Source organism: Anser cygnoides, chromosome 26 (genome assembly GCF_040182565.1).
Source record: "Anser cygnoides isolate HZ-2024a breed goose chromosome 26, Taihu_goose_T2T_genome, whole genome shotgun sequence".
NCBI lineage: Eukaryota > Metazoa > Chordata > Aves > Anseriformes > Anatidae > Anser > Anser cygnoides.
Genome location: NC_089898.1, coordinates 4,676,531 through 4,702,668, shown reverse-complemented (window position 1 = coordinate 4,702,668; position 26,138 = coordinate 4,676,531). Strand labels below are relative to the sequence as shown.

The window sequence follows — 26,138 nt, the reverse complement described above, 5'->3', positions numbered from 1 at the left end:
GTCCCATGGGTCCCACGTTCCCCAAGGGGTCCCGGAGCATCCATGGGGTCTGGGGCGTCCAAGGGTCCTGGGGTGTCCTGGGGGCCCTGGGGTGTCCCAGGGGTCCCACGGCGGCCGGGGTCCCCGGGGTCCCCAGGGTGTCTGGAGGGCCCCAGGGGGGGAGCCCAGGAGTCCTGTGGCTGCTGGGGGTCCTGTGGCGAATGGGGGGGTCCGGGGGGGTCCCGGGGGGTCCGGGTGCCCCGTGGTGCCTGGGGGTCCCCCTGTCCCCAGGGGTCCCGCTGTCCCCAGGGGTCCCCAGGTGTCCCCGGTCCCGCAGTCCCGGGGGGGGACACCTGCAGCCCCCCCCCCCCGGGAGGCCCCCATGGGTTGGGGGGCGATCTCCGAACGGCCCCGGGGCAGCCGGGGGGGGGGTGCCGGGCACAGGGTGGGGGGTGGGGGGCACATAGACACGGAAACCGGGGGGGAAAAAAATGAACCCGAAATCGCCCCAAAACGCCCCAAAACGGGACGGGGCGGGAGGGGGGCTGGGGGGGGGGGCGGGGGCGGGGCGAAGCTCGGAGGGGGCGGGGCTAGACGCAGAGGGGCGGGGCTTGGTGGAGCGAGGGGGCGGGGCGATGCTCGGGGGGCGGGGCTATGTCCAGAGGGGCGGGGCTATGTCCAGAGGGGCGGGGCGATGCGCAGAGGGGCGGGGCTCTCCAGAAGGGGGCGTGACCCAGGGGGCGTGGCCTTTCTGCCCGAGGGCGGGGCGGGGGCGTCGCCCAATGGGGGCGGGGCGTCGGTCCCTGGGGGCGTGGCGAGGGGCGTGGCCACCGGAGAGGGGGCGTGGCCTCGTCGGCGCGGCGCGGGGCGGGCCGGGAGCGGGCGCTGCCATGGCGCTGAACCTCAGCAAGAACGGGCGGGCGCTGCAGGAGGCCTACGGGAGGGTGGTGGCGGCGGGGAGCCCCACCGACTGGTGGGCGCGGGGGGGCGAGGGGGGGGCACCGGGATATGGGGAGGGGAGGGGGCGGGGGAGGGGCTGGGGGGGGAAACGGGGGGAGGGGGGAAGTGGGGGGGAGGGGGCGGGAAGTGAAAGTGAAAGTGGGGGGTGGGGAGGGGGCTCTGGGGGTGGGGGGGGGGGGAAATTGGGGGGTGCACGGGGGGTATGGGAGGGGGGTGGGGGGAGGGGGAGGAGGGGGTTCTGGGGGGTGGGGAATGAGGGGATGGGGGTTGGGGGGGATTGGGGTTGGGGCTGGGGGGTGCATGGGGGGGTGGGGTACCCATAGGTAGGGGTTTGGGGGGGCTGGGGGTGCATGGGGGGGTGGGGTGGGGGTATCCCGGGGGGGAGGGTTTGAGGGTGCTGGGGGATGTAGGGGGTGCAGCGGGTTGGGGCTGGGCGGGTGCTGGGGGGGGGCAGGGGGTGGGGTACCCATAGGTGAGGGTATAGGGGGGCTGGGGACTGGGGGGGGCAGGGGTGGAGGCTGGAGGGGATGGGGGTTGCACAGGGGTCGGGGTGGGGGGGCTGTGGGTCACCCCCCCCCGGCTGTCCCGCAGGGCCCTGTTCACCTATGAAGGCAACAGCAACGACCTGCGCGTGGCCGGCTGCGGGGGTGAGCGCGGGGCACGGCCCCCCCGGGAACAGGGAAGTGGGCGCCAGGCTCTGCCCCCTGCCCCCCCCCCCCCCCCCCCTCCTTGGGCCCGGCTGTGGGTTCCCACGCCGGAGCCTGGCGGTGCCGGTGCCGCCCATCCCTGCCCGGCGGATTTGCATCCAGCGGCCCTTTCCTTCCTGCTCCGCCGCCCCAGCATCCCGCCTGCCCTTCGTGCAGGGGGCACGCAGAGCTCGGGGAGGGGGGGGGCAGGGTTTAGGGCTGGCACCGGGGACTTTTGGGTGCGGGTCGGAGGTCCCGCGCGTCCCCTCCCGCGGAGCATCCGATGCCTTTTTGCTGGGCCATCAATATTTCATAGCGGCGAGGAAGGAGAGCTCTGGTCTGAGCAGGCTGCCACCAGTGAGCGTCAGCCCCTTTTCTGCTTTGCTGGGCTCAAAGCAGGAGGGATCCTCGCTGGTGGGCTCGGTTTTGGGGATGAGAGCGGGGTTTTCGGGTGATTCCCTGCTGGGGGGGGCTGCGGGGCCAGGCAGGAGGTGCCGGCGTCCCCTGGCAAGCCCCAACCCCGCTCCTCTCCTGGCGCAGACGGGGGCCTGGAGGAGATGGTGGAGGAGCTCAACAGCGGGAAGGTGATGTACGCCTTCTGCAGGGTGAAGGACCCCAACTCCGGCCTGCCCAAATACGTCCTCGTCAACTGGGTGAGTGGGGACGGGGACCGGGACACACGTTGGGGACCTCCCCCGGTGCCAAAAAACGCCCGGTGGCCAAAAAAACCAGCAGGTGCCCTGCAGCCAGGCAGCACCGCGGTCCCCAAATGGCACTTGGGGACAGTTTTCCATCCCAGATTCAAGGTGCTGCTGCTGGAGAGACCCCCGTGGGCTGGGACCCCCCCGGTAAGCGGGTGCCAATGGTTTCCCTTGCAGACAGGCGAAGGTGTCAACGACGTGCGGAAAGGAGCCTGCGCCAACCACGTCAGCACCGTCGCCGGCTTCCTGAAGGTCCGGCGGGCTCCCAGTGCCCCCCAACCCTTCTCCTGCCACGGGGTGGTCCCCGAGGATGTCACCTCGAGGCCACCCCCCTAAGCCGGGGCTGTCCCCGCGCAGGGCGCGCACGTCACCATCAACGCGCGCGCCGAGGAGGACGTGGAGCCCGAGCTCATCATGGAGAAGGTGGCCAAAGCCTCGGGGGCCAACTACAGCTTCCACAAGGAGAGCAGCCGCTTCCAGGACGCCGGACCCCAGGCTCCCGTGGTGAGTTGGTGTTAGGAGACGCCCGAGACCACCTTACGGCTGTCCTGCGGCGCCGTGATGTGCCGGGCATGGGGCTGGACAGAGCTCAGAGTGTTTTTTGGGGGAGCTCGGGGGCTTTGCTCAGCCCCACCACGCTCTGCTGCCCTGCAGGGCTCTGTCTACCAGAAGACGAACGCGATGTCTGAAATCAAGAGGGTGAATAAAGACAATTTCTGGGCCAAAGCCGAGGTGAGTGCCGGGCAGCCGGGCTGCTCTCTGCTCGCCGATGCCAAGCTCTGGGGCTGGGGGGCTGTGGAGCCGACCCGTGCGCGTGTCCCGGCAGAAAGACGAGGAGAACCGGCGGCTGGAGGAGAAGAGGCGGGCGGAGGAGGAACGGCAGCGGCTGGAGCGCGAGCGGCGGGAGCGGGAGCTGCAGGAGGCGGCGGGGCGGGAGCAGAGATACAAAGCCCGCTCCAACGAAATCGAGGCCCAGAAGTGAGTCCCTGGCGGCCGTGACGTGTCCCCGGCTCGCGCTCCCGTGACACAACGGGAGGTGTGGAGAGAACCCTCCGGCCGTGTGTCCGACGCCGGCCGTGTGTCTGCTCTCCCCGGGGCTGGGGAGGCTCCGAGCATCGCTCCCCGTGGGCAGAGCCTTCCCCAGCTCCCTGGGGCAGCTCCCGCTGTGCTGTCCCCGTCCCCGCGTGGCCGTGGTGCTTAGCTGTCCTTTTGTCACCCTCTGTCACCGCAGGAGGCTGCAGCAGGAGGCGGAGAGGAGGGACAGGGAGCAGCAGCAGCGGGTGAGCCTCGGCACCGGGCTCTCTGAGGGTCTCGGGGTGCCGAATCCAGGGGGTGTCCCCCCTGTTCTCCCTCTGCCACCCCTCCTTGCCCCCATTTCTGCGGTCCCTGGGGGGGTGGCTCCATGTCACCGACCCCTCTTGTGCCGCAGAAGGAGCAGGCGGAGGAGCAGGAGGCCGAGCAGCGGAGAGGCTTCAGGAGGAGCGAGTCGGTGGAGAAAGCCCAGGTGCGCTTTGCTGGGGGAGACCCGCGCTGGGGGGCTGCTCCCGGCCCCTCTGCCCCTTCCAGCCCCTCCGGCCCCTGCTTAACCCCTGGTTCCCGTGCAGGAGGCAGCGTCGCTGATCGCTCAGAGGCCGGTGAACCCCCGCGACATCTTCAAGCAGAGGGAGAGGTCGGCACCCGGGGACACAGCAGCTGCTGCCCAGCCAGGTGGGACGTGGCAGTGGGCACCGGGGGGCTCCCGGGGGCGGGGGGGAAGCGTTAACACCCGAGACTGCCGTATCCGCTGTACCCCACTGTACCCGGGAAGCTTTAGATTTCTTTGTATTTTTTTTAATGAGACGTACTAATGCCGGAAAGGAACCCGGCCTGGCTGCCTGCCGTCCCGCCCGGCTGCTCACGCGCTCGAGCGCAGCCGACGAGACCGAGCCGCTCCGCGGGGCAGGAGCCAGGAAGTTGTGAAAACCGAAGCTGGGGCTGCAGCCGAGGAAGCCGCTGCAAACACGTGATGTGCCCAGGCCAATATCCCCCCCCCAGCAGCCCAGCCCCCAGAGAACGACTCGAATTAGTCCGGAGTAACTCATGTTCCCCGGTTTTGCGGAAGGAGCGCGAGCGCACCTTGGTGGCGCGGCCCCGTGCTTGTTTGCGCTCGGAGGCACCGATGGGCGAGATAAGAGCGGCAGGAAAATCCCCGGGGAGCCGGCGCTGCCGGCCTCGGAGCTGCTCCGCTTCCCCGACACGACGTCGGGGCTGGTTTCTTGTTCGCTCGGCTGCGGCGCTGCTGTAACCAGTCGACAAACTCGTTTTTTGCAAGAGGGACCGGAGCTGGAAAATCCTGCCGGGGGAGGCGAGCCCGGTGGCAGGCAGATGGCGAGCGAGGGGTACCTGAGCCCCTTCCTCCAGCACCTCCATCTCCTTTTCCAGGCAAATTGCGCAGCCCCTTCCTGCAGAGGGAGGCGAACGCGGTGCCGAGCCCCGGTCCCCCGGCGCGGGAGACGCCGCCAGCATCGCCGGTGCCCGCTGCAGGTGCGTGCCTTCGCGGACGGGCCGAGCACAGCTTCTTGCCGCGCCTCTCCGAAGCGTCCCCGGAGCTGGCAGCGGGTTCTGCTCGGTTTCTGCCTTGTCCCCATCTTCCTGCGCCTCGGCAGAGAGCAGGCAGGGTTTGGCTTTGGCTCGAGGTCTGAGGGTGATGCTGAAGCCAAGGGGGAGGATGGGGAGCGGAGGGGATGGAGCCGGGCTCCTTCCAGCGGTGCCCAGTGCCAGGCCCAGCGGCGCTGGGCACAAACTGGAGCCCGGGAGGCTCCCCGTGAGCAGCACGAAGCGCGGCCGTGCCGGGCGGGTGCCGGAGCCCTGGCACAGGTCCCCAGGGAGGTGCCGGAGCCTCCTCCTCGGAGCCTTCGCACCCGGCTGGACGTGGCGCAGGGCTCTGGGTGGCCCTGCTGGAGCCGGGTGGCACCAGAGGGGCCCGGAGGTGCCCCCAGCCCCCATCACCCCGCGGTCCTGTGACCTCCGGGCTGAATGCTGGCGTTCAGCCTCCGGCCAGGGCTTCGCCATCCACGCTGAGCCTTTCCCCGGGGCCGCTGTGCGGGCGGCCGGGGCCGGCTGCGGTCACCACTAGATGCTGCTCTTGGCCAAGGTCTCGGCGCCGGCCCTTCCCCGCCGCTCGCCGCAAGCAGCAGAGCCTGGCTATTTGCGTCGCTGGTATTTTAGGAAATGATGAATCTCGGGCAAGCTCACTCCGTTCCCCATCGGAAATGCCGCGTCTCATCCTTTTTAGGGCTCCCCAGCCCCACGCTTTTCCCCCTTGCGGGGTTTGTGCTCGCTCAGCCCCTTCCCTGCAGCAGGGACCTCGGGGACGGCGGCAGGGGGGAGCAGGGAGCGGGTTGGTGACACACGTTCCCCTTGCAGGGTACAACTCGAGCGCCCCGGAGCCCCCTGCGGACGAGGCCGATGTGTACGAGGAGCCGCCGGACGCCTCGGCCATCTACGAGGAGCCCCCTCAGGTTGGGTGGCACGGACGGGATGCACCCCGAGCATCCCCGTGGGTCCGAGCCCCGCTGGTGCCCTCGGGGCTTTTTATCCCCTACACCTCCTCCTCCTGCTTGCACATCGCAAAGCAGCAGGGCCAGGCAAGGCCGGCTGTTCTCGGCAGGCTGCGTCAGATTCTCCGCTGTGTACTAGCGGGGTTGTGTCACGCTGCAGCACTTCCTTTGCAGATGTGGTGGATGCTCGGTTTCCTCTCTTTAGCTGGAGGGGAGTGTTCTGGACGTGGCCATATCCAGCAAACAATTGTGCTGGGGGGACGCTGCTCACTGGCTGCATCCTGCACCGGGGCAGACCCCGTGCCCCAGAGCCTGGCTCCGCCTAACGAGGCACAGCATCGTTAACACCCTTTTCTCCCTCCCGAAGGACCACGCTGATGGGGCTAAGTACGACTACCCGGCCGAGTACCAGCAGACGCCGGACCTGGCAGGGAAGGGGCTGTGTGCCCGGGCTCTCTACGACTACCAAGCGGGTACAGGCTGGGGGGCTCCTCCGAAATGGGGGGCGCGGGGCCCAGAGCTGGGCAGGGCATTGCCCATCGCGCTGCGGCATCCGCAGCAGGGCCGACAGGGAGCAGCTCCCACCCCCTGCAGAGCTGGGAAAGCAAGTGAAGGGGGACGATGCCCTCCCTCCCTTTTATTTCCTAAAATCTGTTTCTTGCTGTCCTCCCTCCTGTCCCGGAGCCAGCTTTGCCTGGATATTTGTGTTTTGTAACGTCTGAGCCGCCCTGGCTCCCTCCAGCCCTGGCCGTGCCAGCAGCTGGATCCCCAGCACCGAAGGAGGGACACCCGAGGCGGGCGGGGGGCTCGGGGCAGCCCCGGGGGTCCGGGCTGTTCCTCACTCACCCCCCCTCCGTCTCCTTCCAGCTGACGACACTGAGATCTCGTTTGACCCTGAGAACATCATCACCAACATCGAGATGATCGACGAGGGCTGGTGGCGGGGCTACGGCCCCGACGGCCACTTCGGCATGTTCCCCGCCAACTACGTGGAACTGATCGAGTAAGGGGGCGGCGGGGGCCACGGCAGCTCCCGGCCCCCCGGGAGCGCTCGGCTCCAGCCTGGTTCTTCCAAGCAGCGCGTGGCTTTCCTTCCTTCCTTCCTGCCTTTCTTCCTTCTCTCTGAGTGACGTGCCATGGCCCCGAGACCCCCGACCCTGGAGCCCCCATAAATGCCCCCCCGGGGGCACTGGCAGAAGCCCCACGGCTCCGTCCCGGCGCGGAGCAGCCGCCTGCCCCGCGGGCTCCCCTTCCTTCTGGCATCTCGTGCGGTCCGACCCCTCGCAGGGAGCCCAGAGCTGCAGCCAGCGCTCGGCTTTCCAGCTGGGGAGGAGATCAAACGAGGCCAAAGTGGGGGTTTTTAGCAAAAGCTGTGAGCGAGGGCTCCCCCCTGCGTGCCCCATTCACTGTGAACAAGGAAGAGCCCGGTCCGGCTGCCGCCTTCCTCTCGGTCGCCTCCAGCTCCTTTCCCTGGTGTTGCTTTTGGAACAGAAGGACGCGACGGGTTTTACGACGGGTTTTAGCAATGCTGGGGCCGCTCGTGCCCCCCCCCCCGGTCAATAAAAGGGCTTTTCTTTGGTGACGGCTGCACAGGACCCGGCCGTGCCCCTGCTGCTCTGCGCCACCATCAGGGTCCCCGCTCTGCGCTCCCCTAACCCCGCGTCCTGTGGTTAATCCCCACTCCTACATTGGAAGGCTTTTCAGCATGATTTGGGGTGAAATGGCGGTGTTTTGGCACAGGGCTGGCAGAGGGCATGGGTTTTTAATGCCAGCCGCCAGCGCCAATGAGAAACCTTTAATAAGGGGAAGCTGAGCTGGGCGTGGGGCTCAGTGCCGGTTTCGCAATGGGTCTGAAGCTGCGGCCGCGCTGCGCCGAGCGGGTTCGTGCGCCAGGGGGTGAGGGCAGGGATAACTAGGTGGGTAATTAGTATTGGTTCTGGCGATGAGTCTAACGAGGGAGGGAGGTTTGCTGAGAAGAGCAGCCAAGAGACCGCAGCCGGAGTGAGCAGTGGGGGGGTCCGGGTGCGTAAGGCACTATAGGGGCATTTTGGGGACCTGGGGACACTGAGGGCGAGGGGGATGCAGGGGACACGGGGATAGCAGGGTGTGGGGACACCAGGGTGAGGGGACCTTGAGGGGGTGCCCCCGCAGCCCCTTTGCCTCCCTGTCACCTCAGCACCCATGGGTGCTGCCAGGCCCTAGGGTGTCAGGGCCACCTTGCCGTGGCCACCATCACCCCCTGCTGTCCCCAGCCCCACATCTTCCTGCCCCCCAGGCTGGCGGTGGGACACGGGGCTCAGCATCGGGCCTTTATTCGCCAGGCACGGGTGCAGGAGGGGGGCGGCACGTGAGCATGGCAGCGACGGGGCACGGGGGTGGCACGGGGACGTGGCGTGGGCACGGCGGTGACGTGAGGGCACGGGGCAGGGTGGAGGTGGCAGAGGTACAGCAGCAGAGCGGGTGGGGAGGGGGGTGACGGGACAGGCGTGGGCACGGGGACAAAATGGGCTTGGGGACAGCACGGGGGTGGCAGCGCCGTGGGGATGGGGTGACCGCAACGGCACCGGGGTGGAGATGGAGGGGGCATGGGGATGGCACGGGGGTGGCTTGGGCATGGAGATGGAGGGGGCACAGAAGTGGCACGGGGGTGGCATGGGGACGGCATGGCCTTGGAGGTAGCAGGGGCTGGGGGATGGCACAGGGGTGGCCTGGGCTTGGAAATGGCCCGGGGGTGGCAGGGGCACGTCCTGGCCCCATGGTGCCCTCCCCTCACTTCCAGTTGGCGAAGAACTGCTTGAAGAGGGGCGTCTCGCAGCCCTGCGGCAGGATCTCCACCTGCGGGACGGGGACACGGTGGGGATGTGGGACGAGGGGACATCACCGTGGCACCCCCCAGCCCTCCCGTGCCAACCTGCGTGCGGGGCGAGTAGCCCATGCGGGCGATGGTCTCCTCGGCCACGCTGAGAGCCGCCTGGCGCTCCTGCTCGTTGGCTTTGCGCCCTGCGGATGGAGACGTCAGCCTTGGAGGGGGGGACCTGTCCCCTGCCCTGTCCCCGTCCCCGTCCCCGTCCCCAGGCACCTTTCCACACGTAGACCTTCCCCCCGGCGCCCGTGTCCAGCACGAAGCAGTCATCGGGGCAGAGCAGGCTCTGGCTGAAGGGGCTGCTCCTGGCCACCTCCGTCAGGTCCATGCGCCCCGTCGCGTCCGACACCTGCGGTGGCCGGGGTGTCACTGCCGTGGTGTCACCACCAGGCCACCCCAGTGTCCCTCTGTGTGGCCCTGTGCCCCTTGCCACCACCACAGCGTCCCTTGGCCATGCCCAGCCCTGTGTCCCCCCCCTAAAGGGGCCACCCCAGCCTTGCCCGGCCCCATGGCCACCACAGTATGTCCCAGCTGTGCCCAGAGGTTCGTGGGGTCACCTGGTGTGGAGAAGACCTTCGAGCTCACCAACCTGACCTGAGCCCCATCACTGTCCCGTGTCCCCTAGTGCCACGTCCACAGCTCCCAGATACCTGCAGGGACCCCACCACTCCCCCCGCAGCCCCTTCCAAAGCTCGACCGCCCTCCCCATGAAGAAATTCCTCCTGACGCCCGATCCAACCCTCCCCTGGCGCCACACGCGGCCATGCCCTCAGGTCCCTCTTGCTTGCCACCAGCCCACGTCCCCTTGGGGCCACCACAGCGTCCCCAGGCCGTGCCCAGCCCCTCGCCCCGGGCCATGGTGGCCTTGCCTTGTAGAGGACGGCCGTCCCCGCGCTCTGGTCGGCCACCGCGTCCTCCTCGGGGCTGCCCTCCTGCAAGCTGGGCTTGGGGCCCAGCACCTGCGGGGCGAAAACACGGCATGACAGAGCCCCGGCAGGGCCACCCGCGTCCCCTCGCGTCCCACGGGCACCCACCTGCAGCATCTCCGGTGGCTCCTCGCCGTCCACCACCACCTCCAGGCGGGCCTTGCCGCCCCGCTCGCCGTCCCGGATGGCCGCCGCCAGCTCCTGGGCCCTGCTGCGCTCCAGGACGTTGCAGCGGGCCCCGCACCAGGTGAAGATGGCCTGGGGACACGGAGAGGGATGGCGGTGGCGGGGCTGGCCCGCACCAGCCCGGTGGCCACCGCTAGGCAAGGGGACACCCCGACAGATGGACACGCAGAGGGACAGACAGACACCTATATGGATAAACTGATACTCTGATGGGTGGATGGATGGATGGATGGATGGACGGACAGACAGCCCTATAGATAGATGAGATGCCCTAATGGATGCCCAGGACAGAGGAACAACCCAGCAGACTGATGCTCAGAAGGACAGACGGACAGACAGACGCTCGTATGGATAAACAGATGCCCTGATGGGTGGATGGATGTCCACAAGGATGGACAGACAGCCCTACGGGTAGACAAGATGCCCCAATGGATGCCCAGAAGGACAGAGGAACAACCCGGCAGACTGATGGTGAGGACAGACAGATACCCCAACAGATGGACACCCAGAAGGTCAGGTGGATAACCCCACAGACTGATGTTCAGGACAGACAGATATGGCCACCCAGGAGAGGTAGACACCCAGAAAAATAACCAGATGGAAACCTACAGACAGATGGACACCCAGAAGGTCAGACAGACACCCCTATGGATAGACAGATGCCCCAGCAGACGGACACCCAGAAGGACAGGTGGACAACCCAACAGACTGATCAGGACAAACAGACACCCCAACGGGTGTGTCCTGTGACCCAGGACACACAGACACACCGCTATGGATGGGGAGACACCCCAATGGGCTGATGGCCCCCAAGGACATACGGACACCCAGAGGGACACGGGGCACTTGCACCAAGCGGGAAGGGTCTGGGGGCCGGCGGGGCCGGGGCCACCCACCTCACCCAGATCGAGGACGAAGCAGTCACCGGTGTTGAAGCTGGCCCAGCTCAGGTCCCGCTCGGTTGCCCGGATTTTCTTCCTGCCCTTCACCTGGTAGAGCCGGCGCACGGGGCCGGGGCCAGCGCTGGGGCGCACAGACCTGAAGGCTGAATCCACGCCGCCCTCCTGCCGGCACAGGGTGCTGAGCGCCCGGCAGGGACACCGACCGCTGGGAAGGGGTGGCCAGCACCCGTGGGGGGTGCTGAGCACCTAGGGGGGGTGCTGAGCACCCAGCACGGAGACTGGGCATCCGGAGAGGATGCTGAGCCCCATGGTAGGGATGTTGAGGGCCTCAGAGGAGGTTCTGAGCACGCAGGGGTGATGCTGAGCGCTGGGGGTGGGCAGCACCCAGCAGGGACACCACGTGCTCGGTGGGGAGCAAGCGGGGTGGGGGGATGCTGGGGGCTTGGGGGCATCCTGCACACCCACCACGGATGCACAGCACCCATTTGGGAAGCCCAAACACCCACCAGAGTTGCCCAAGCACCCATTTGGGATGCTCAGCACCCATTAGAGATGCACAGCACCTACTGGGGATGCCCAGCACCCATTTGGGACGCCCAGCACCCACCGGGGATGCCCAGCACCCCCCTGGCACCCTCGGGCTCCCGAAGCCCGTACCTGGTAGGTGACGCCGCGGGGGAAGTACTCCATGAACTCATCGGACTCGTTGCCCTGCACCTCGCGGTGGGTGACGGGGCGCTCGCCCAGCGCCGCGTTCAGCTGGGTGCAGAGGAGGGCGCAGGCGCCCTGCTCGTCCCGCGACGCCTCCCGGCCTGCGGCGGGGAGCGGGGGCGGCTCAGCGGGACCCCCCCCACACATATTGCCCCCCCCCCCAACCCCGTGCTCACCGATCCAGAGGTGCAGGTGGGCTCGCTCCTCGGGCCCCAGGTGCAGCACCAGGTAGGCGTCCCCCGAAAAAAAGGTGCCCCAAGAGGCCTCCGGCACTGGCACCGGGCGCAGCTTCTCTACCCGCCAGATGTGCAGCCCCGGGCGGGTGGGCACGGGGCCGAAGGGGGAGCCGCTGCGGGGAGGGGGGGTGTCAGGGGGGGTTTGGAGGGGGAGTGGGGTTTTTTTCGGGGGGTCGGTACCTTTTGGGGAGCGCCGTGTACATGGTGGCGGGGAGGCGGCGGGGAGAGCGGTGGTCTGAGAGCGGGTGGTCCTGCGGGGAGAGGGGACGCGGCGATGGACAGACGGACAGACGGGAGGGCAGGCGGACAGCCAGAAGGAGCGGTGGGCACCCCAACAGGTGGATGGATGGACAGACAGCCAGAAGGATGGACAGACAACCCCTCCCTCCCGACAGACAGCTGGGCACCCCAATGGGTTGTTGGGCGCCCCGATGGACAGACGGACGCCCCAGTGAGTGGACGCCCAGGAGGACAGACAGACGGACAGCCCGATAGACAGATGTGCCTCGACGCACAGCTGGACGGACAGACAGACAGACAGGTGGGGAAGGCGGGCACACCCCGACAGATGGACGGACGGACACCTGGGAGGACAGACAGACACCCCAGCAGACAGACGGGCAGGGAGCCCCCAGGGACGGACGGACGGACAGACAGATGGACGGACAGACAGACAGACAGACGGACATCCCCATGGGCACACACCTTGCCTGCGGGCACCCCAAAAGACACCGCCCCCCCCCTTCCCCCCCCCCCCGGACAGACGGACAGACGGACGGACCCCCCCCGACAGGCGGACACCTGGGCGGACGGACAGCTGCCCCGACGGACAGACGGACACCCCACGGACACCCCACGGACACCCCACGAGCCGCGGGACACCCGGAAGCCGGGGCCGGGTGGCGGTGACTCAGGCGGCAGGAAAGGGTGGGGACGGCGGGGGGGGGCCGGGCCTGTCCCCGCGTGTCCCCCCCCCGGGGCCCTGCTGATGCCGCTGGCGCGGGGACCCCCGACGGGGGGGTCGCTGTCACCCGTTGTCCCCACGGGGGTCCCGGCCCCCTGCTCCTGCTGGGGCTGGTCTGGGGGGGCTGTACTGGGAAGGGGGGGATGGACTGGGAGGGGCTGTACTGGGAACTGGGGGGTGTACTGGGAGGGGCTGTACTGGGAGGGGCTGTACTGGGAGGGGCTGTAGTGGGAACTGTGGGGGGTACTGGGAGCTGCACAGGGGGCTATACTGGAGGGGTTGTACTGGAAACTGAGGGGTGTACTGGGAGGGGCTGTGCTGGGAAGCTGGGGGGGGGGGGGGTGCCGTACGGGAGAGATTGTACTGGGAACTGCACTGGGGGCTGTACTGGGGGAGCTGTAATGGGAACTGGGGGGGGGGGGAGGTGGGGTACTGGGAGCTGCACAGGGGACTGTACTGGAGTGAGTTGCACTGGGAGCTGTACTGGGAACTGGGGGGGGGAGGTTGTACTGGGGGGGTGTACTAGGAGGGGCTGTACTGAGAACTGGGGGGGGGCTGTACTGGGAGCTGCACAGGGGGCTGTACTGGGAACTGGAGGAGCGTAATGGGGGCTGTACTGGGAGAGGGGCTACATGGGGGCTGCACTGGGAGGGCGATATGGGGGAGCGGGGGGGTCTGCATGGGGGGGTACTGGGAGCTGCATGGCGCGGGGAGCTTAATGGGGAGGGGTGCTGCACCGGAGTGGGGCGGTACTGGGAAGCACTGGGCGGCACTGGGAGGCACTGGGCGGCACTGGGCAGCACTGGTTGCCGCAGGGCAGCCCCCCCCCCCCCCCAGCCGCCCCCGCCGCAGCGTGTCTGGTCGGTGACTCACGGCCGGGCCGGGGGCCACACGTGTGCTGAGCGCGGGGCTCAGCCCGGCCACGTGGCCCAGCCCGGCCACCGCGGGGCCCGGGGAGCCTGCGGGATCCTGCCGGGGCCTGGCGCGGTGCTGGGCCAGCAGGGATGGGGCACGCGGTGCCGTGAGGCCCGTCCAAAGTGGTGCTGGTGGATGGGGCCAGCCCGGTGCCGCACGCTCGGTGGCCACGGCGTGGCCGTGCCGTGCCCGTGCGCCGCACGCGGTGCTGGGTCCCCTGCCAGTGCTGTGCTGGTTCCAGTGCAGAGCTGGTGCTGAGGCAGTGCCAGCGCTGAGCGGTGCTGGTCCTACACGGTGCCGGTATCGGTGCCGATGCAGCACGGTGCCCGCGTGGTGCTGGTGCCATGCCGTGCCAGCGGTGCGAGTGCCAGTCGCGGTGCCAGGAGGTGCCAATACGGTGCCGGTGCTGGTGCCGTACGGTGCCAAAGCAGTGCCATTCCCACGCGGTGCCGGTGCCGTGCAGTGCCAGCACCGTGCCGTGCCAGTGCGGTGCCAGCTCAGTGCCAACTCGGTGCCGGTGCCGTGAGGTGCCAATGCCGTGCCGTGCTGTGCTGTGCCAACGCAGTGTCGGTGCCGTTCCCGTGCCTACGGGATGCCAACACAGTGCCAGAGCCGTGCCAGTGCGGTGCCAACTCGGTGCCAACTCGGTGCTGGTGCCAGGTGGTGCCAACGAAGCGCCGTGCCGTGCTAACGCGGGGCCGGGGCTGTTCCCGTGCCAACGCGATGCCAACGCGGTGCCGGTGCCGACGCCACGCGGTGCCGACGCCGTGCCGGTGCCGGGCCATCCCCGTGCCGTGCCAACGCGGTGCCAACGCGGTGCCGGTCCCGTTCCCCCCCCCCCCCCCCAAAAAACCCCGCCCGGTGCCGCCCCCGGCCCGCCCCCGCCCCTCCCCTGCCCTCCCCCGGTGCTCGGCGGGGCCGGGCCGGGCCGTGCCGGTGCTCGGCGGCGGCGGCGATGGCGCTGGCGGGGCCGCCCCGCTCCTGCCTCCTGCTGGCGGCCGCGCTGCTGCTGCCGCTGCCCGGGGCCGCCCCGGACCCCGCCGCGCCCGCGCTCACCGACGCCGAGATCGAGGCGTTCCTCAGGGGCTTCCTCGGGCCCGACGGGGACCGGGACGGCGACGGCGACGGGGACGGCACCGAGCCGGGCTTCGCCACCGAGCCGGGCGCCGGCACCGGGCTGGGCACCGGTGAGGGGGGGGGGGGGGGGGGGCCGCTGGGGCTGCCCGGTACCGGGAGGGAGTGGGATGGGGGGGGGGGGGAGTGATGGGGGGCACCGGGGGGGTGCTGGGCTGGGGGTGCTGGGTTCGGAGGTGCTGGGTTCGGGGTGCTGGGTTGGAGGTGCTGGGTTTTGGAGGTGCTGAGCTGGGGGTGCTGGGTTCGGGGTGCTGGGCAGGGGCTGCCCCCACGCCCCCCCGACCCGACCCCCCCCCCCCCCGCCCAGACCCCCCGGAGCAGCTGCCGGAGCCCGAGGCACCCAAGAAGGCCCGGAAGGACAAAGCCCCCAAACCCACCAAGAAGCCCAAGGAGAGAGCGCGGGGCTCCAAAAAGGACAAGGACAGGGACAGGGACAAGGAGCGGGACAAGAGCAGGGACAAGAGCAACGACAGGGACAAGCCCCCCAAGAAGCCCAAAGAGAAGCCCCCGAAAGGCTCCGAGAAGCCCCCGAAAGGCTCCGAGAAACCCCCCAAAGGCTCCGAGAAACCCCCCAAAGGCTCCAAGAAGCCCAAGGAGAAGCCGCCCAAGAAGCCACCCAAGGAGAAGCCGCCCAAGGCCACCAAGAAGCCCTCGGGTACGAGGCCACCGGAGCCGCCGGACACCCCCTGGGAGCCCCCTGTGGCCCCGCACCCCCCACGGGGTGAGGACAGAGAGGGGACGTCCCTGTCCCCAGGGCAGCCTCGGGCCCCCGAGGAGGAGGAGGAGGATGGCAGAGACCGAGGTGAGCGGGGGGACACCGGGGGTCCCGTCCTGTGCTGAGCGCTTGTCACCCACGTCCCCTCAGCTCCCCCGCTGCTTTGTCCCCGGGGGGGCTGCATGGTGTGGTCGGGGTCACCCCCGTCCTGCCCCTTGTCCCCCGTCTCCTCCCTCCCTGGGGTCCCCTTGCTGGGGGTGGGCCGGGGACGCCAGCGCTGCCACCCCTCTGCGTGTCCCTGTCCCCAGGCGAGCTGGAGGAGCTGCCGACGGAGCGCTGGGAGCTGGGCGGGGAGGACTGGCAGCCCGCTCCCGAGGCTGGTGAGAGCCCGAGGCCACCCCCTGCGTCCCAGTGCCACCTCCCGGCATCCCAGTGCCACCTCCTGATCCCCCGTGTCCTCTCGCTGCGTCCCAGTGCCACCTCCCGGCATCCCAGTGCCACCCCCCGATCCCCGGTGCCCCCTCCTTGTGTCCCCAGCGCCACTCCCTGGTCCCCCGTGTCATCTCCCGGTGGCCTGCTGCCACCTCCCAGCATCCCAGTGCCACCCTCTGATCCCCGGTGACCCCTCCCTGTATCCCCAGTGCCACCCCTCTGATCCCCCGTGTCCTCTCGCTGTGTCCCAGTGCCACCTCCCTGCATCCCTTTGCCACCCCTCTGGTGCCACCTCTCCGTGTCCTGGTGCCACCTGCCTCCATCCCAGTGCCGTCCCCTGATCCCCAGTGCCACTTCCCTGTGCCTCGGGGCCACCTCCCCCCTAGTGCCATCCTGTTCCCCTGTGCCACCTCCCTGTGCTCTGGTGCCACCTCCCTACGTCCTAGTACCACCCCTGGCATCCCTGTTGCCACCTCCCCATGTCCTGGTGCCACCTCCTTGTGTCCCAGTACCACCCCTGACATCCCTGTGCCACCTCCCCATATCCCAGTGCCACCACCCTGTGTCCCAGTGCCACCTCGCCTTGCCCTGGTGCCACCTCCCTGCATCCCAATGCCAACCCTGGCATCCCTGTTGCCACCTCCCCGTGTCTTCTTGCCACCTCCCCGTATCCCGGTGCCACCTCCTTGCGTCCCAGTGCCACCCCTGTGATCCCAGTGCCACCTCCCCGCATCCCAATGTCACCCCAGCATCCCCAGTGCCACCTCCCCCCGTGTCCCAGTGCCACCCCTGTGATCCCGCTGCCACCTCCCCGTGTCCCAGCCCCACGTGTCCCCCCCGCAGAGGTCCCCGTGGAGCCGGAGCCGCCGACGCTGGACTACAACGAGCAGCTGGAGCGGGAGGACTACGAGGACTGTACGGTGCCGGGGGGCGGGCGGGGACCGACGGGGTCCCCTGGGATGGCTGGGGGGGGGGACACAGATGCGTCCCCCCCTTCCCCTCCGCCTCGCAGCCCCGCAGTCATTGTCCCCCCCCCGTCCCCAGTCGAGTACATCCGGCGGCAGCAGAAACCCCGCAAGCCCCCGAGCAGGAAGAAACCCGTGCGAGTCTGGCCCCAGCCGGAGACGCCACCACGTCAGTGCGGTGACGGGGGGACAAAGGGGGCTGGTGGGGGGGGTCCCCAGCCCCGGGTGGGGGGCAGCATCGTTTTGGGGCAGCCCAGGGCTGGGACGGGCATGGGGACACCAGAGATGTACGGGGAGCACGTGAGGGTGCAGGGGACACTGTGGGGACACGGGGACCCCGTAGGGGCTCGAGGGATCCCATGGGGACATGGGGACCCCATAGGGGCATGGGAACTCCACAGGGGCTCAAGGGATCCCGTGGGGACATGGGGGCTTATTCAGGAACCTGGGGACCCCAAAGGGCAATGGGAACTCCACAGGGGCTCGAGGGATCCCGTGGGGACACGGGGACTCATTCAGGGCCATGGGGACTGCAAAAGGGGTTTGGGGACCTCATGGGAGCTACAGGGGACAGAGAGGCGCCCATAGGGGCATGGGGACCCCTACAGAGGCACTGGAGACCCTGTAAGGTTACAGCGACCCCACAGAGGCGTAAAGGACCCCACAGGGGCACCCCCAAACCCTTTTGCCACCCCCAGCCAAGCCGGAGGAGCCCCCCGCACCGCTGCCCGCCCCCGTGACCGAGGGGGACTACGAGGAGGGCTTCGAACGACCCGACTACGATGACCGTGAGTGACGAGCCAGGGGGAGACCGGGGGCACCCCTGCCCCTGGCGGGGGCTCTGTGGGGCCGCGGGCCGGCCCCCAGGTCCCAAAGGGGCGTCCCAGCCCTGTTCCCACCCCACAGTGGACTACGGGCTGCCCCCGCCGCCCAAACCCAAGAAGCAGCCGGAGAAAGAGGAGGAGATGGAGACAGACGAGGAGAAACTGAAACCCTGTGAGAGGCTGGGGGGGGCAGCACGGCACGGCCCCGTCCCCATCCCCGTCCCCATCCCCGTCCCCATCCCCGTCCCCATCCCTGACGGCCGCTCTCCCCTGCCAGGGAAGCCCAAGAAAGGCGGCGGCAGCAAGGAGGACGAGGAGGAGACCTGGGCGGAGGAGAAGGGCCGGGACCGCAAAGGTGGGTGCGGGTGGGGGCCCCCCGCCCCATGTCCCCCCCACACCCTGGCTCTGCCCCCTCACCTCGCTCCCGTTTTCCAGGAAAACCCAAAAAAACAGGGGGGAAGAAGTGGGAGACAGATGAGGACGAGTGGGCGCCGCCAGAGGAGAAGACAAGTGAGTGTCCCCGTCCCTGGGGACAGGGGGAAGCGGTCACCGTGCTGGGGGGGGTGGCACTGACTTTGTGCCATGTCCCCCACCCCCCAGAGTGTCCCCCCATCGGGCTGGAGTCCCACCGCATCGAGGACGACCAGATGCTGGCCTCCTCCATGCTGCGCCACGGGCTGGGCGCGCAGCGCGGGCGCCTCAACATGCAGGTGGGCGCCCGTCCCTGTCCCCATCCCCATCCCCATCCCCATCCCCGTCCCTGTCCCTGTGCCACCCTCGCTGTCCCCTCGCTGTCCCCAGGCGGGTGCCAACGAGGACGATTTCTTCGATGGCGCGTGGTGTGCCGAGGACGACAGCCGGGCGCACTGGCTGGAGGTGGACACGCGCCGCACCACCAAGTTCACCGGCGTCATCACGCAAGGACGCGACTCCCAGATCCAGTAAGGGGACGGGGACAGGATGGGGGGGGGTGGCCCCGGGGCCAGCAGCGGGGCGGTGGGGGTGACAGCCACCCCCACGCACCTTCCCCTTCCTCCCGCAGCGACGACTTTGTCACCAAATTCTACGTGGGCTTCAGCAACGACAGCCAGAGCTGGACGATGTACACCAACGGCTACGAGGAGATGGTGCGCGGCGTGGGGGGGCTGGACGGGGGTGGTTGCAGTGGCGCTGGGGGCCCGCTGCCACCCCCGCGTGTCCCCTCCCCAGATGTTTTACGGCAACGTGGACAAGGACACGCCGGTGCTGACCGAGTTCCCCGAGCCGGTGGTGGCGCGCTACATCCGCATCTACCCGCAGACGTGGAACGGGAGCCTCTGCCTGCGCCTGGAGGTCCTGGGCTGTCCCCTCTCCAGTAAGACGGGGGTGGCGGGGGGGGACGGCGGGGGGGTGGCAGCTGCTCGGTCCCCAGGGCCACATCGCCGTCCCCTCCACAGCCATCAGCAGCTACTACAGCCAGCAGAACGAGGTGACGTCCGCCGACAACCTGGATTTCCGCCACCACAGCTACAAGGACATGAGGCAGGTGAGCGCGGTGGCACCCCGTGGGGCAGGGGGGTGCCTTCCCCGTCCCCGTCCCGTGCCCCAGCGCTCGCCCCCTGCGCCCGCAGCTCATGAAGGTGGTGAACGAGGAGTGCCCGACCATCACCCGCATCTACAACATCGGCAAGAGCTCGCGGGGGCTGAAGATCTACGCCATGGAGATCTCCGACAACCCCGGCGAGCACGAGACGGGTGAGGCAAGGCAGGGGGCGAGGGGGGACGGGAGGACACGGGGAGGGGACGGCTGTGCCGTGATGCCACCCGTCCTGCAGGCGAGCCCGAGTTCAGGTACACGGCGGGGCTGCACGGGAACGAGGTGCTGGGCCGGGAGCTGCTGCTGCTGCTGATGCAGTTCCTCTGCAAGGAGTACCAGGACGGCAACCCCCGCGTGCGGAGCCTGGTGACCGAAACCCGCATCCACCTCGTGCCCTCCCTCAACCCCGACGGCTACGAGCTGGCCCGCGAGGCGGTGAGGAGCAGGGACGGCGCCGGGGTGGCGGTGGTGGCACCGGGGACATCGGCGCCACCGGGGGCTCACCGCCGGTCCCCCACCACCCGCAGGGCTCCGAGCTGGGCAACTGGGCGCTGGGCCACTGGACGGAGGAGGGCTACGACCTCTTTGAGAACTTCCCCGACCTGGCCTCGCCGCTGTGGGCGGCCGAGGAGCGGAAGCTGGTGCCGCACCGCTTCCCCAGCCACCACATCCCCGTCCCGCAGCACTACCTGGAGGAGGACGCCACGGTGAGCGCGGGGTGCCCGGCGGGGGCGGTGGCGGGCGAGGGGCCGGGTGTCACACCGCCTCTGTCCAGGTGGCGGTGGAGACGCGGGCCATCATGGCCTGGATGGAGAAGAACCCCTTCGTGCTGGGAGCCAACCTGCAGGGCGGGGAGAAGCTGGTGTCCTACCCCTTCGACGCGGCCCGGCCCCCCAGCGAGACGCCGGCCGCCCCGCGCCCGCCGGATGACTACGAGGACGACAACCCCGAGGTGCACGAGACGCCCGACCACGCCATCTTCCGCTGGCTCGCCATCTCCTACGCCTCGGCCCACCTCACCATGACCGAGACCTTCCGCGGGGGCTGCCACACGCAGGACATGACCGACTCCATGGGCATCGTGCAGGGGGCCAAGTGGCACCCCCGGGCCGGCAGTAAGCAGGGCCGTGCCGTGCCAGCGAGCCGCCGGGTGGGCGAGGGTGACCGCATGCCAACGGCCCCTCGGTTGTTTTTTTGGCAGGCATGAACGACTTCAGCTACCTGCACACCAACTGCCTGGAGCTCTCCGTCTACCTGGGCTGCGACAAGTTCCCGCACGAGAGCGAGCTGCAGCAGGAGTGGGAGAACAACAAGGAGTCGCTGCTCACCTTCATGGAGCAGGTAGGCGCGGGGCCATGCGCGCGTGCCGGGAGCCGGTGGCCGCCCCGCCGGCCCCACGGGCTCCCCTCACCCCTTTCCTCCGCGCAGGTTCACCGGGGCATCAAGGGCCTGGTGACGGACCAGCAGGGAGAGCCCATCGCCAACGCCACCATCGTCGTGGGGGGCATCAATCACAACGTCAAGACAGGTAGGGGGTCGGGGGGACGCGAGGGCGCCGCGGCCCTGCTCCGCAGCCCCCTCACCTCCCCTCGCCGCCCGCAGCCAGCGGCGGGGACTACTGGCGCATCCTGAACCCGGGCGAGTACCGCGTGTCGGCCCGGGCCGAGGGCTACAACCCCAGCGTCAAGACCTGCAGCGTCCTCTACGACATCGGGGCCACCCAGTGCAACTTCGTGCTGTCGCGCTCCAACTGGAAGCGCATCCGCGAGATCATGGCCATGAACGGGAACCGGCCCATCCGCCGCATCGTGCCCGGGCGCCCCATGACGCCCCGCGAGCGCCTCCGGCTGCGCCAGCGCCTGCGGCACCGCATGCGGCTCCGGCAGCAGATGAGGCTGCGGCGCCTCAACGCCACCACCACCACCCACGGCCCCACGGCCCCCCCGGCGCCCACCACGGCCCTGCCCAGCCCCTTCAGCAGCACCACCTACGCGCCCTGGAGCCAGGAGCCTCCCACCGCCGGCACCTGGGAGATGGAGACCGAAACGGAGGTGGTGACCGAGCTGGTGACGGAGACGGAGGCCTGGGAGGTGGGCACGGGGACGGAGCAGCCCTTCACCACGGCCGAGACCTACACCGTGAACTTTGGTGACTAGAGGACGCCTGTTCCCTCGCTCCCGCCTCCAGGCGCTCGCGCTTGGTCGAGTTTTGCCCGCTGCAGGCGCCGTCACCTGCTTCCGCAGCGCTCCTCGCCCGCGCCGGGCAGGCTGCAGCTCCCACCCGCCTCGCTTGCCAGGACCACGGCCACGCCACCCCGATGCCTGCCCCGAAGGCCAGCAGCTGCAGCACGTCCCCCGGGCTGGGCTCAGGCGAGGACACACGGCCCCGTCCCCAGGGACCCGGCGGTGCCACCACAGCCAGGCCAGGAGGACGCAGCCCAGGTCCCCAGCACCGCAGCCCGGCCGCGCTCCCCAGGGCAGGGCCCTCGCGGCGCCGGCCCCAGTCCCCTCCACGCGGTTTTGTTACACAAATAAACCAAGCTGTATTGGTAGCAGCGCCGTGTCGCTTCTCCCAGCGGCTGCTGGTCCCGCGCCGGGGCAGCTCCGCGGCTCCGTGCGGTGACAGAGTCCGTGCCGCGCCGTCACTGCCCGACCTCCATGTCCCCGTCATCGTCCTCGGCCCCGAAGCCGGAGAAGCTGATGGGCTGGCAGCTGAGGTCGCGCAGGTTGACGAGGCAGGCGGTCTGCGTGGTGCTGAAGGCGGGCACCGCCACCAGCAGGACCCGCTGCCCCTCGTCCCCTGCGGGGACAGGCGGGCGTCAGGCGCCAGCCCCGGCGCGGCCGCGAGTGAGGACGGGGCCAGATGGGGCCGGGACTCACCCGTGATCACCTTGGACTGGAAGCGAGGCGCGCTGCCGCAGAAGTAGACGTGAGGGCAGTCAGTGAGGATGAAGGGATCCGACTTGTAGAAGGGGTAGCAGCCTGCGGGGGCGGAGGTGAGGAGAGGAACTCGTCCCCACGGCCCCCCACGGGGCGCTCGGAGCCCCGCAGCCCCCGCCTCGGGGCAGCACAGCGGTGCCCCCCCCTTACCCAGGGTGTCCGGCGCCGTGGGGCTGATGTGTCCCGCCCGCAGCGTCCACTCCAGGATCTCCAGGTAGTCGTCCATGCTGCTGTACTTGAAGATGTCACTGATGTTTTGCCCCGACGTCCCCAAAAACCTACGTTTTGGGGGAAGGAAGGGCGGCTCCGTGCTCGGTGCGACTTGTCCCCAACCCCCCTTGTCACCAGCGGCTGTCACAGCCCTGGTGGCACGTCGGTCCCCACCTGACGCCGTCCACGTCGGCCTGGTAGGGGTTGGTGACCAGCTGCAGCGTGGAGTAGGCGCTGGCGAGGGGCAGCATGCAGTGGTGCAGCGGCTGCTGCGGCAGCGTGTAGTTGGTGGGGTCGAACTCCCCGGGCATCACGTCCACGGGACCAGAGGTCTGCGGGGCACAGCGGGGGCTGTGGGAGGGGGGGACCACCACCCATTGCCCCACGCCGAGGGGCTCTGGGAGCTGCTCTCCCACCCCAGCACCCGCATTGAGCCCTGGGCACTCACACAGAGCTGCAGCAGGATCTCGTCCAGCATCTTCACGGCTTCCACGCTCGCAGCCTGCGTCTTCCTCGTCAAGTACCGGGCCTGCGGCGGCGGGGAGGCGGTGAGGAGCGCAGCCCCTCCGTGCCCCCCACGCCCAGCCTTTACCAGGCCCCCCCCGCACCTTGTGGAGGCTGTCTCGGCTCTGCGTGCTCTGGCTCAGCAGGTTCCCCGCCAGGATGACGCGGGAGATGAGCGCGGCGCAGCTCTGCTGGCCCTCGGCGCCCAGCTGCCCCGTCACCGCGTCCACCAGCAGCTGGGTGCCCAGCAGGGACTCGCCGCTGCCGCTGCCCAGCCCCAGCCCCGAGGCCAGCAGCACGAACCTGGGGGAAGAGAGGGCGGGCAGCGGGGACGGGGCCTCTGGCGGTCCCCAGGGCTGCGGGACGCGGCAGGGACACGATGGGGACGCGGTGGGGACTCACCTGTCCGAGCTGGGGCCCGCCCAGGGCAGGGGCTGGGGCAGCTCAGCGAAGCAGAGCTCTTCCACCAGGAACCCGCCGTCCTCCTGCTCGCTGCCGTACACGGCGAGGATGGTGCCTGCGGCGAGCGCGGCGCTCAGCCCCGGCGGTGCCGGCAGAGCCGAGGCCGCCCCGCCGCCGTCCCCTACCTGTCACCATCTTGGACACCTCGACGTTCCCCGCCAGCTTGATGCGCTGCAGCTCGTCCTCCAGGATCAGCTCGTCCGAGGGGTGCACGTACTTGGGCAGGGGCGGCTGGGGCACCAGGTTGTGCTGCGGGGACGAGGGCGGGACCCCGGGGGCGGGGGTTTTTTGGGGTCCGGGCAGGCGGGCACAGCCCCCGGAGGAGGCCCGGCCGCCCTCGGGGCCGCTCGCCAGCTGCGTGCCGGTCGGGGCTGTTTCCACTTAGCGCTTCCCCGCGACGCCAGCAGCGGCGCGGCCGTCGGCCAAGGAGGAAGCGGCTCAGCCAGGGAGGGAGAGGCGGCCGCGCCGCCATCACCGCCGCCGGGGCCAGCCCGGCCCCACGAGCCCGCCCGCGTCCCCCTCCCCGGGGGGACGGCACGGCACCCGCCGTTACCTCCTCGCTGATCTCCTGCAGGATGGAGGGCTGCAGTTGCATGGCCTTGAAGAGCGTCCCCACCACGCAGCACCGCTCGCCCGCCCGCAGCTCGCACAGCTTCCGCAGCGCCACGCCGCTGCCTGCGGGGACGGACGGGGGCTCAGCGCCGGGACCCCGCTCGCGGCATTTCTTTCCCCTTTTTCCCCCCAAACTGGGACCGTTCCCTGAATTCATCCCAGAGCGAACCGCTCGCCCTGCTTCAGCAGAAACAACAGCAGAAGGGGGCCGTCGAGGGAAGCCCCCCATGGCCAGGGGCCCTCCCCAGGCTGCCGCAGTCACCTCCTCGCCTGGGGAGTGCTGGGGAGTTTGTCCCCGTGGGGCTTGGGGATGGGGGCTTGTCCCCATGGGGTTTGGGGACGGGGGTTTGTCCCCGTGGGATTTGGGGATGGGGGATTTGTCCCCATGGGGCTTGGGGATGGGGGTTTGTCCTCATGGGGCTTAGGGACGGGGGGTTTGTCCCCGTGGGATTTGGGGATGGGGGATTTGTCCCCGTGGGGCTTGGGGACGGCGGTTTATCCCCGCGGCGGGAGGCCGAGGAGGGCAGCGGCGGGCTGGGAACGGCGTCAGCACCGCCAGGAATGCGGAGGCTTCGAGGAGGCAGGAGAAAAATCAGGAAAACAACCCGCTTCGGCTGCTCCATCCCAACCCCCCCCCGCCACGATGCGGTGGTTACGGGGGGGGTCACGTTCTCCATCCTTCCCCCGCGGCGTCCCCCGGCCGAAAAGCAACCGGGGGAGCAGCGCAGCGGCGACGTTTCGCCCCGCGGAGGAAGGAAGGAGGCCGGGGGGCTGCCGGGGGTCGGGGTTTGGGGTTGTTTTTTTTTTTTTTGGGGGGGGGGGGGGGGAGGGGGGCTCACCCCATCGCTGCTGCGCCCGCTGCGCCAGGCGGGGCCGCATGCAGAGCAGGCGGGCGGCGTAGAGGTGCGCGTACTGGCGGCTGAAGCTGCGCTCCCCCAGCAGGAAGGGCTGCGAGCGGTCGGCGAAGTCGCTCCCGGCCCGGGCGAAGGTGGGGGCCTCGCCAGAGGGGGGGGACAGCAGGGCCTGAGCCGGGGGGGCCGCGACCGACGAGAACATGGATGGGCTGGCGGGGGGGGGGGGGGTGCCTGGGGGATAAAGAGGAGAGTGAGGATTCCCGAAATGGCCCCCAAATCTGTGCCTCCCCCCCCCCCAGCAACCAGAAGCCCCCCCAGCCCCAAAACCCACCTGGGACCCCCCCAAGGCTTGGCCCTGCTGCCCCCCCCCCCCCCCCCAAGCACACAGGGAGCACAGACCCTGCCCCCCCCCGACACCAGGACCCCCCCCCCCCAAAAAATGGGACTCCCCCCATCACCAGGAGCCACCCCCAAGGGACACCAGGATTCCCCCCCCAAGGACCAGGAACCCCCTTACCAGAACACCCCCCCCCCCAAGCACCAGGACCCCCCCCTCACCAGGGAACCCCGCCCAAATACCCCTTGGGACCCCCCCCTCACCAGAAGCCTGTCCCAGGACATCGGGACCCCCACACACACCTCAGGACCCCCCCAAACACTGGGACCCCCCTCCCTGGACACCGGCAACTTTTTCCCCCAAACACCAGGACTCCCCCCATACACTGGGACCCCCCCCAAACACCGAGACCCCCCAGAATCAAGTGCCTCCCCCAGGACCCCTCCCCAAACACCAGCCCCCCCCCCCCCCCAGGACACACACACCCTAAACCCCGGGACCCCCAAAACCAACAGGGACCCCCCCCATACACTGGGACCCCCCAGACCAACTGCGACCCCCCCCAAACCAACCGGGACCCCCCCAAACAGCTGGACGCCCCCCCAAACGAACCGGGACGCCCCTTGGGACATGGGGACCCCCCCCCCCCAAACACTGAGACCCTCCCCAAACCAACCAGGACCCCCCCCCCCCAAAACACTGGGAGACCCCTCCCTCAAACACTGCCCCCCCCCAAACCAACCGGGACCCCCCCAAGGGCACCAGGACCCCCCCATACAATGGAACCCCCCCAAACACCGGGACCCCCAAGACCAACCGGGACCCCCTCAGAGCAATCGGGACCCCCCCAAGGGCATCAGGACCCCTCCCCAAACACCAGGACCCCCCCCCCAAAACGAACCGGGGACCCTCCCCCAAACCAACCAGGACACCCCCAGGGCACCGGGACCCCCCTTGGGACACTGGGACCCCCCCCCCAAAACACTGGGAGACCCCCCCTCAAACA

The 26,138-nt window shown here is 69.6% G+C and overlaps 4 protein-coding genes across 7 annotated transcripts; 2 read left to right on the top strand and 2 right to left on the bottom strand.

The window, feature by feature from the left end:
- The first annotated feature begins 759 nt into the window (after positions 1–759).
- Positions 760–7,460, top strand: DBNL (drebrin like). The gene is made up of 14 exons (XM_066983294.1): positions 760–952; positions 1,531–1,586; positions 2,166–2,278; positions 2,504–2,578; positions 2,684–2,830; positions 2,981–3,058; positions 3,153–3,304; positions 3,558–3,606; positions 3,756–3,830; positions 3,931–4,033; positions 4,748–4,849; positions 5,732–5,826; positions 6,233–6,338; positions 6,733–7,460. The coding sequence occupies exons 1-14, from the start codon at positions 762–764 to the stop codon at positions 6,870–6,872; spliced, it is 1,482 nt and encodes a 493-aa protein (XP_066839395.1). The 5' UTR covers positions 760–761; the 3' UTR covers positions 6,873–7,460.
- A 701-nt stretch (positions 7,461–8,161) lies between these two features.
- CAPG (capping actin protein, gelsolin like) lies at positions 8,162–12,772 on the bottom strand. 3 transcript variants are annotated; one of them, XR_010826625.1, is made up of 11 exons: positions 12,491–12,769; positions 11,870–11,940; positions 11,630–11,802; positions 11,400–11,554; positions 10,737–10,904; positions 9,763–9,912; positions 9,598–9,687; positions 8,945–9,077; positions 8,777–8,865; positions 8,519–8,700; positions 8,162–8,462 (listed from the first exon to the last, which is right to left on the bottom strand). XR_010826625.1 is itself a non-coding variant. In XM_066983292.1 (10 exons), the coding sequence occupies exons 2-10, from the start codon at positions 11,890–11,892 to the stop codon at positions 8,635–8,637; spliced, it is 1,047 nt and encodes a 348-aa protein (XP_066839393.1). In that variant the 5' UTR covers positions 11,893–11,940; positions 12,491–12,769; the 3' UTR covers positions 8,162–8,634. The 3 variants fall into 3 exon arrangements, 2 of the variants coding, with proteins under 2 accessions (XP_066839393.1, XP_066839394.1); XM_066983292.1 differs by having other exon boundaries at positions 8,162–8,700; XM_066983293.1 differs by lacking the exon at positions 9,598–9,687 and having other exon boundaries at positions 8,162–8,700; positions 12,491–12,772.
- A 1,689-nt stretch (positions 12,773–14,461) lies between these two features.
- Positions 14,462–21,768, top strand: AEBP1 (AE binding protein 1). 2 transcript variants are annotated; one of them, XM_066983282.1, is made up of 21 exons: positions 14,462–14,755; positions 15,010–15,504; positions 15,726–15,797; positions 16,693–16,764; positions 16,894–16,983; positions 17,513–17,602; positions 17,721–17,810; positions 17,916–17,993; positions 18,074–18,148; positions 18,239–18,348; positions 18,440–18,579; positions 18,681–18,765; positions 18,848–18,992; positions 19,075–19,163; positions 19,249–19,372; positions 19,453–19,649; positions 19,742–19,921; positions 19,990–20,329; positions 20,416–20,555; positions 20,643–20,742; positions 20,817–21,768. In XM_066983282.1, exons 1-21 carry the CDS (start codon positions 14,524–14,526, stop codon positions 21,368–21,370), a joined length of 3,498 nt encoding a protein of 1,165 aa, XP_066839383.1. In that variant the 5' UTR covers positions 14,462–14,523; the 3' UTR covers positions 21,371–21,768. The 2 variants fall into 2 exon arrangements, with proteins under 2 accessions (XP_066839383.1, XP_066839384.1); XM_066983283.1 differs by lacking the exon at positions 15,726–15,797.
- Positions 21,732–25,012, bottom strand: POLD2 (DNA polymerase delta 2, accessory subunit). The gene is made up of 10 exons (XM_066983295.1): positions 24,781–25,012; positions 23,883–24,004; positions 23,455–23,578; positions 23,270–23,384; positions 22,972–23,170; positions 22,812–22,892; positions 22,538–22,695; positions 22,304–22,431; positions 22,094–22,195; positions 21,732–22,013 (listed from the first exon to the last, which is right to left on the bottom strand). The coding sequence occupies exons 1-10, from the start codon at positions 24,995–24,997 to the stop codon at positions 21,856–21,858; spliced, it is 1,404 nt and encodes a 467-aa protein (XP_066839396.1). The 5' UTR covers positions 24,998–25,012; the 3' UTR covers positions 21,732–21,855.
- Between the last annotated feature and the right edge of the window lie 1,126 nt (positions 25,013–26,138).